The 9237-nt window shown below is 51.8% G+C and overlaps 1 protein-coding gene across 1 annotated transcript; it reads left to right on the top strand.

The window, feature by feature from the left end:
• Positions 1-5634: 5634 nt before the first annotated feature.
• LOC125376724 (proline-rich extensin-like protein EPR1) lies at positions 5635-7842 on the top strand. Its single transcript, XM_048388446.1, has one exon. The coding sequence runs from the start codon at positions 5635-5637 to the stop codon at positions 7840-7842; it is 2208 nt and encodes a 735-aa protein (XP_048244403.1).
• Positions 7843-9237: the final 1395 nt, after the last annotated feature.

The following is a 9237-nucleotide window of genomic DNA, read 5'->3' as shown; positions in this document are numbered from 1 at the left end:
TCATTATTCAACGCATTTGCCTTATAGAAATATGATTTTGATTTTTTTTATCATGATAAAAACAAGTATTTACTTTCATATCAAGTTCACCAAAATGCAAACAAATTCAATTAATATAATATGAATTATTGGTTGAATTTGATTAAAGAAAATGTAACCAACTAGGAGAAAACGGAATTGGATACAATTGTGCTATGGCGTCAAAAAGACGTTAGATGTCAATGTACATCAGTGAAGATCGCCATGTGTGATGTCATGTATCTCTGTTATATATAGAATTTGAAGTTTGTGAATTGTGTTTTTGTGTTCTTAAGATGCTGTACTTTTGAAGCATAATGAAAAGTCAATATGTGATTTTTCACCCATAAGGTCTCTTATCTCATGGTTGGTCACAGATATTGATGATGAAATCATAGCTGATCTCAACACTAGTTGTGTTAATTGTGTTGAATCAGTTCTTCTTGTTTGAGGGGGCACGGGTGGGCCAGTCGTCTAAGGCGCCGCGATTTGCTGTGCAGAGTTGCGTCCCTTGGGCACGCCAGAAACCTATGATTGTGGGTTCGAATCCCGGTTCACCCTGATTATGTTTCTAGGTTTATCAGCACCATACCCGTGCTCGTGGGTTTCACCGAAGTGGTAAACGTCTGAGACCTGCATCACTTCGGGCTTTCCTCCCACATTAACCTGACACGCCGCGATATTAGTGGAATACTGTTAAAAGCAACTCACTCACTCACTCACCCTGTTCTTGTTTGAAGTATCTACTATCAAACACTTGACAATTTGGACAAATAAAAATCTTATGCACTTGTAAGAAAGATGACATTTGTAGTGTTGAGATGAGTGAATGAAGTGACTCCCTGACTGATGTGTCTGAACCATTAGAAGGGAGCGATGGGTCAACAGTGGCAGTATTTCATAAACATCCACACACAAAGGACAGCTATACTCCCAACACTCAGAGGCCAAGTGGACAAGGGACGAGAATTTGGGTATTATCTGGCAATATTGTCATTGATGCTCTACCCATTGCGTTGGACACAGAGGTCGTATTTGGCCAGGTCAGGCCTTGTGTGTTCTGGGTAAACCGTCTTCCATTGTAGCCAGATTTACGCACAGCTAAGAAAGAATTTTTTGTTAATCCGGAAGATGAAATTTGATCGCTGTCCTTCTTTCAAGCACCTTTGATGGAGATTTGTTGGGAGACTGCGTCAAGCAGGTGTGACGTGGATGGATGCAGTACGAGAGTACGTTACGTGGTTGCTGTTGCATGTTGGGTAGGAATTGGGAAAATGTTTAAGAGTTCTTTGCTTGAGGATGTGTTTTGGCAGTGCGTGGTGCTGTGTGTTGGAACTGATGTCGGGGGATAATGAGAGGTGTCAACACCTCCCTATTGTAGTTATTACAGGACTTAAGGTGGCAAATGGTTCACATTTTTTAACGTTAAGTAAATCTGGTAAAAGCTCCGCACAGTGTCGGCACCTGGTTGGAGCTCCACACAATGTCAGTCAAAATCCCCCGTGAGGTTTTCTTCCAAAGTAGACACTTATAATAAAACAACAGGCTCTGTCCCATAATTATTTGTTTTGAATAGAATATTCCTACTGTTTTGATATATAACTACAGAACCAATTACACTGCTTGTTTTACATATTTTCCTGGTGAAACTGCTGAGGTTACACACAAGATGAAAACAAGTGGCCGGTGTATTAAAAAAACATATTTCAAATACAACATTCAATTTTCGGTAATGTCATAAGTTTCAAAATTTCAGTTGGTTTGTCTGTGAAACAAGAAGATGAAAGCTAGTTTACAATGAATTATCAGACCACATGAGCATTGATGCAATATATGTATTTTCAAAAGAAAACTTACCGGAATGTTTTTAGTATATTTCATAGACAGAGCCCAGTCCAAGGTGCACTCGTTGGTCACAAAGATGCATGGCCATGTGACTTCCTGTCTCTGTACAGAGCATGTCAGCCATTATTAGTGTGTTGTTTCCTGATAAGTGTTGATAGTGCCATCTTTACAACATAAATCTGATTGTAGTGCAAGGTTATTTGCTGTTGGATAGATGGGTAGGGAGTTGTTTTCTTCATCCAGACAGTTATGGCTGGAATGTTGCAGCCTGCTTAAAACAACATTTACTTGCCCTCACAGTAAAAGTGTGTGTGATTCTGTTAATGTCAGATTGTGCCACACCCCAAAATCTTGCATGGAAGCTAGAGGTCACTCACTCACTCACTCACTCACTCACTCACTCACTCACTCACTCAAACCAATTCACTCACTCACTCGTCCACCAACAAACTCACTCACCAAAACCTGTCCACTTGCCCACTCACTCACTCACCCACCCACCTACCCTCACTCACTTACCAAAAACCCACCAACTCACCCACTCACTTACTCACCCGATCACTCACAGTTGATGCATGTCATCGTATCCCAATTACGTGGATTGATGCTCATGATGTCAATCACTGGATTGTCTGGTCCAGACATAATTATTTACAGACCGCTGTCATATAGCTGGAATATTGCTGAGTTAGGCGTTAAACAATAAACAAACAAAACACTCACTCACCAAAACCCACTCACTCACCAAAACCCACCCACTCACTCACTCACTCACCGAAACCCACTCACTCACTCACTCACTCACTCACTCATGAGTACTGCACTACGGCTGCTATCAGTGGCGCCATCGGCTGACTATTGATGAGAATCCATGTGGCAACACTTGCACATTTATGAGGCGTCCCGGACAGGAGGTTATCAGCAGCCAGCTGTCACATCTTGTGTTCAGCTGATACATGGAACGCTGTACTCAAAGGTGACTGTTTTACAGGAGACACGGCCACATGCAGCGGAAAGGCGCTCACTCTCACATCCCAAGACACACATTACAGAGCATGTGTTCCAGACTTGACTGAAATGGGCTCTGAGTAGCCTTGCTCCAAGGCTGTACTAAAAGAAAAGTTCGTGGACATGTAGCAATTGTATCCTCCTAATAGGCAAGTCCAGATATGTGGACTAAGGCCTCCAGTCTCTTATAGGAACAATTTGTTCTTTTTATCTTCATAATCTAGAAATTATGATTTAACTAATAATTATTGCCTCAGATACTTGTGCAAGTCTAGGCTCTGGGTTTCATGGCCAAACATTATGAGTAAAAACTGTAGTAGTTGCCTGATGTTGTCTGATGTGCTGTAGGGAAGGTTGTAGCAGTTGTCTGGTGTTGTCTCGTGTTGTAGGGAGGGTTGTAGCAGTTGTCTGGTGTTGTCTCGTGCTGTAGGGAAGGTTGTAGCAGTTGTCTGATGTTGTCTCGTGCTGTAGGGAAGGTTGTTGTAGTTGTCTGATGTTGTCTCGTGCTGTAGGGAAGGTTGTAGCAGTTGTCTGATGTTGTCTCGTGCTGTAGGGAAGGTTGTAGCAGTTGTCTGATGTTGTCTCGTGCTGTAGGGAAGGTTGTTGTAGTTGTCTGATGTTGTCTCGTGCTGTAGGGAAGGTTGTAGCAGTTGTCTGATGTTGTCTCGTGCTGTAGGGAAGGTTGTTGTAGTTGTCTGATGTTGTCTAGTGCTGTAGGGAAGGTTGTAGTAGTTGTCTGATGTTGTCTTGTGCTGTAGGGAAGGTTGTAGCAGTTGACTGATGTTGTCTCGTGCTGTAGGGAAGGTTGTAGTAGTTGTCTGATGTTGTCTTGTGTTGTAGGGAAGGTTGTAGCAGTTGTCTGATGTTGTCTTGTGTAGAGAAGGTTGTAGCATTTGTCTGATGTTGTCTTGTGCTGTAGGGAAGGTTGTAGCAGTTGTCTGATGTTGTCTTGTGTTGTAGGGAAGGTTGTAGCAGTTGTCTAATGTTGTCTCGTGCTGTAGGGAAGGTTGTAGTAGTTGTCTGATGTTGTCTCGTGCTGTAGGGAAGGTTGTAGTAGTTGTCTGATGTTGTCTTGTGTTGTAGGGAAGGTTGTAGCAGTTGTCTGATGATGTCTTGTGTTGTAGGGAAGGTTGTAGCAGTTGTCTGATGTTGTCTTGTGTAGGGAAGGTTGTAGCAGTTGTCTGATGTTGTCTCGTGCTGTAGGGAAGGTTGTAGCAGTTGCCTGATGATGTCTTGTGCTGTAGGGAGGGTTGTAGCAGTTGTCTGATGATGTCTTGTGTAGAGAAGGTTGTAGCAGTTGTCTGATGATGTCTTGTGTAGGGAAGGTTGTAGCAGTTGTCTGATGTTGTCTTGTGTAAGGAAGGTTGTAGCAGTTGTCTGATGTTGTCTCGTGCTGTAGGGAAGGTTGTTGTAGTTGTCTGATGTTGTCTTGTGCTGTAGGGAAGGTTGTTGTAGTTGTCTGATGTTGTCTTGTGTTGTAGGGAAGGTTGTAGCAGTTGTCTGATGTTGTCTCGTGCTGTCGGGAAGGTTGTAGCAGTTGTCTGATGTTGTCTTGTGTAGAGAAAATTGTAGCAGTTGACTGATGTTGTCTCGTGCTGTAGGGAAGGTTGTAGTAGTTGTCTGATGTTGTCTTGTGCTGTAGGGAAGGTTGTAGCAGTTGTCTGATGTTGTCTCGTGCTGTAGGGAAGGTTGTAGTAGTTGTCTGATGTTGTCTTGTGTTGTAGGGAAGGTTGTAGCAGTTGTCTGATGTTGTCTTGTGTAGAGAAGGTTGTAGCATTTGTCTGATGTTGTCTCGTGCTGTAGGGAAGGTTGTAGCAGTTGTCTGATGTTGTCTTGTGTTGTAGGGAAGGTTGTAGCAGTTGTCTAATGTTGTCTCGTGCTGTAGGGAAGCTTGTAGTAGTTGTCTGATGTTGTCTCATGCTGTAGGGAAGGTTGTAGTAGTTGTCTGATGTTGTCTTGTGTTGTAGGGAAGGTTGTAGCAGTTGTCTGATGATGTCTTGTGTTGTAGGGAAGGTTGTAGCAGTTGTCTGATGTTGTCTTGTGTAGGGAAGGTTGTAGCAGTTGTCTGATGTTGTCTCGTGCTGTAGGGAAGGTTGTAGTAGTTGTCTGATGTTGTCTTGTGCTGTAGGGAAGGTTGTAGTAGTTGTCTGATGTTGTCTCGTGCTGTAGGGAAGCTTGTAGTAGTTGTCTGATGTTGTCTTGTGTAGGGAAGGTTGTAGCAGTTGTCTGATGTTGTCTTGTGCTGTAGGGAAGGTTGTAGCAGTTGTCTGATGTTGTCTCGTGCTGTAGGGAGGGTTGTAGCAGTTGTCTGATGATGTCTTGTGCTGTAGGGAAGGTTGTAGCAGTTGTCTGATGTTGTCTCGTGCTGTAGGGAGGGTTGTAGCAGTTGTCTGATGATGTCTTGTGTAGAGAAGGTTGTAGCAGTTGTCTGATGATGTCGAGTGGTGAGGGGAATGTTGAAGCAGTTGTCTGATGTTGTCTGATGTGCTGTAGGGAAGGTTGTAGCAGTTGACTGATGTTGTCTTGTGCTGTAGGGAAGGTTGTAGCAGTTGTCTGATGTTTTCTTGTGTTGTAGGGAAGGTTGTAGCAGTTGTCTGATGTTGTCTTGAGTTGTGTTGACCCTTGTACCCACAGGACTCCCCGGATCCTTGGGGTGGGCGTGTGTGTTCCTGTCTGACCCTTCTACACCTGCACCTCACAGACTATTTTGTTCCCTCTAATCCCCGCCATCACCACTATATGCCCCTCTGCCCCACCTCTGCAATGTCACCCTGCCCCACCCCAGCAATGTGTCCCCCTGCCCTGCCCCCGCAATGTCCCCCTGCCCTGCCCCTGCAATGTTCCCCTGCCCTGCCCCTGCAATGTCCCCCTGCCCCACCCCTGCAATGTGTCCCCCTGCCCTGCCCCAGCAATGTGTCCCCCTGCCCTGTCCCTGCAATGTACCCCCTTGCCCTGCCCCTGCAATGTCCCCCTGCCCCACCCCTGCAATGTGTCCCCCTGCCCCACCCCACCACTACAATGTACCCCCCTGCCCTGCCCCTGCAATGTCCCCCTGCCCCACCCCTGCAATGTGTCCCCCTGCCCCACCCCACCACTACAATGTACCCCCCTGCCCTGCCCCTGCAATGTCCCCCTGCCCCACCCCTGCAATGTGTCCCCCTGCCCCACCCCACCACTACAATGTACCCCCCTGCCCTGCCCTGCAATGTGTCCCCCTGCCCTGCCCCAGCAATGTGTCCCCCTGCCCCACCCCTGCAATGTGTCCCCCTGCCCTGCCCCTGCAATGTACCCCCTTGCCCTGCCCCTGCAATGTCCCCCTGCCCCACCCCTGCAATGTGTCCCCCTGCCCCACCCCACCACTACAATGTACCCCCCTGCCCTGCCCCTGCAATGTCCCCCTGCCCCACCCCTGCAATGTGTCCCCCTGCCCCACCCCACCACTACAATGTACCCCCCTGCCCTGCCCCTGCAATGTCCCCCTGCCCCACCCCTGCAATGTGTCCCCCTGCCCCACCCCACCACTACAATGTACCCCCCTGCCCTGCCCTGCAATGTGTCCCCCTGCCCTGCCCCAGCAATGTGTCCCCCTGCCCCACCCCTGCAATGTGTCCCCCTGCCCTGCCCCTGCAATGTCCCCCTGCCCTGCCCCTGCAATGTCCCCCTGCCCTGCCCCTGCAATGTCCCCCTGCCCCACCCCTGCAATATGTCCCCCTGCCCCACCCCAGCAATGTGTCCCCCTGCCCCACCCCACCACTACAATGTACCCCCCTGCCCTGCCCTGCAATGTCCCCCTGCCCTGCCCCTGCAATGTCCCCCTGCCCTGCCCCGCCCCAGCAATGTGTCCCCCTGCCCCACCCCACCACTACAATGTACCCCCCTGCCCTGCCCTGCAATGTGTCCCCCTGCCCTGCCCCAGCAATTTGTCCCCCTGCCCCACCCCGCCACTACAATGTACCCCTCTGCCCCACCCCTGCAATGTGTCCCCCTGCCCCACCCCACCACTACAATGTACCCCCTGCCCCACCCCTGCAATGTGTCCCCCTGCCCCACCCCGCCACTATAATGGACCCCCCTGCCCCACCCCTGCAATGTGTCCCCCTGCCCCACCCCACCACTACAATGGACCCCCCTGCCCCACCCCTGCAATGTGTCCCCCTACCCGACCCCGCCACTACAATGTATCCCCCTGCCCCGCCCCAGCAATGTGTCCCCCTGCCCTGCCCCTGCAATGTGTCCCCCTGCCCTGCCCCTGCAATGTACCCCCTTGCCCTGCCCCTGCAATGTCCCCCTGCCCCGCCCCAGCAATGTGTCCCCCTGCCCTGCCCCTGCAATGTACCCCCTTGCCCTGCCCCTGCAATGTCCCCCTGCCCCACCCCTGCAATGTGTCCCCCTGCCCCACCCCTGCAATGTGTCCCCCTGCCCTGCCCCTGCAATGTCCCCCTGCCCCACCCCTGCAATTTCCCCCTGCCCCACCCCTGCCCTGCCCCAGGAATGTGTCCCCCTGCCCTGCCCCTGCAATGTCCCCCTGCCCCACCCCTGCAATGTCCCCCTGCCCTGCCCCAGGAATGTGTCCCCCTGCCCCACCCCGCCACTACAATGTATCCCCCTGCCCTGCCCCTGCAATGTGTCCCCCTGCCCTGCCCCAGAAATGTGTCCCCCTGCCCCACCCCACCACTACAATGTCCCCCTGCCCCGCCCCAGCAATGTGTCCCCCTGCCCTGCCCCTGCAATGTCCCCCTGCCCCACCCCTGCAATGTCCCCCTGCCCTGCCCCAGGAATGTGTCCCCCTTCCCCACCCCGCCACTACAATGTATCCCCCTGCCCTGCCCCTGCAATGTGTCCCCCTGCCCTGCCCCAGAAATGTGTCCCCCTGCCCCACCCCACCACTACAATCTCCCCCTGCCCCGCCCCAGCAATGTGTCCCCCTGCCCTGCCCCTGCAATGTCCCCCTGCCCTGCCCCAGAAATGTGACCCCCTGCCCCACCCCACCACTACAATGTCCCCCTGCCCCACCCCACCACTACAATGTCCCCCTGCCCTGCCCCAGAAATGTGTCCCCCTGCCCCACCCCACCACTACAATCTCCCCCTGCCCCGCCCCAGCAATGTGTCCCCCTGCCCTGCCCCTGCAATGTCCCCCTGCCCTGCCCCAGAAATGTGTCCCCCTGCCCCGCCCCAGCAATGTATCCCCCTGCCCTGCCCCTGCAATGTCCCCCTGCCCTGCCCCTGCAATGTCTCCCTGCCCCACCCCTGCAATGTCACCCTGCCCCACCCCTGCAATGTCCCCCTGCCCCACCCCGCAATGTCCCCCTGCCCCGCCCTGCAATGTCCCCCTGCCCCACCCCTGCCCCACCCCGCAATGTCCCCCTGCCCCGCCCTGCAATGTCCCCCTGCCCTGCCCCTGCAATGTATCCCCCTGCCCTGCCCCTGCAATGTCTCCCCCTGCCCTGCCCCAGCAATGTGTCCCCCTGCCCTGCCCCGCCACTACAATGTACCCCCCTGCCCCGCCACTACAATGTACCCCCCTGCCCCGCCCCTGCAGTGTCCCCCTGCCCTGCCCCTGCAATGTATCCCCTGCCCCACCCCACCACTACAATGTACCCCCCTGCCCCGCCCCTGCAATGTGTCCCCCTGCCCCATCCCGCCACTACAATGTACCCCCCTGCCCCACCCCTGCAATGTGTCCCCCTGCCCTGCCCCTGCAATGTACCCCCCTGCCCCTGCAATGTACCCTCTGCCCCGCCCTGATCCTGCTATGTGCCCCCTGCCCCGCCCCTGGAATGAACCCCTTGTCCTGCCCCACCCCGCCCCTGCAATATACCCCCCTGCCCCACCCCTGCAATGTGCCCTCTACCTGCCCACCCGCATGTCTACCTGGAACATGCATTGTGTCCCCCCCAGTTCAGATCAGGTGTCTAGACTGAGCATGCTTCAGCTCCCTGAGTAAACAAGCAGCCCTGCTACACTGTGGGAGCAAAACACAAACTTACAGTGAGGCATGAACTGGAAAAAAGACTTTTAGAAATAGGATATATCGGTTGATTTGGTGTATGGATTTTGGCACCTGACACCTGATTTCTTCCAGGTTAAGCAGCCCAGGATGAATGTTCGGTTACAGTGCTGGGGGTATTGTGTACACCGCAGATTAACTGCCATCATGTTGCCTTGTGGGCTCAGAGGCTTCAAACATGTGCTCAGGAAATGTAATGATCAACGATCTCAGGGGTTTACCTAGGATTCCAAAATTAAGCCCTTGGCAGACAAACTGAGAAAAACTCATTATTTTATTTCGAAATTGGAATTTTTATAAAACTTTCTATTTTCTCAAATTAAGGGGTAACTGGGAAAAACTCAGTTTTTGTCAACA

Source organism: Haliotis rufescens, unplaced genomic scaffold, assembly GCF_023055435.1.
Source record: "Haliotis rufescens isolate VD_foot unplaced genomic scaffold, xgHalRufe1.0.p SCAF_71, whole genome shotgun sequence".
Taxonomy (NCBI): Eukaryota; Metazoa; Mollusca; class Gastropoda; order Lepetellida; family Haliotidae; genus Haliotis; species Haliotis rufescens.
Note: the sequence above shows the minus strand (reverse complement) of the source record. Positions and strands in the feature narration are given on the sequence as shown.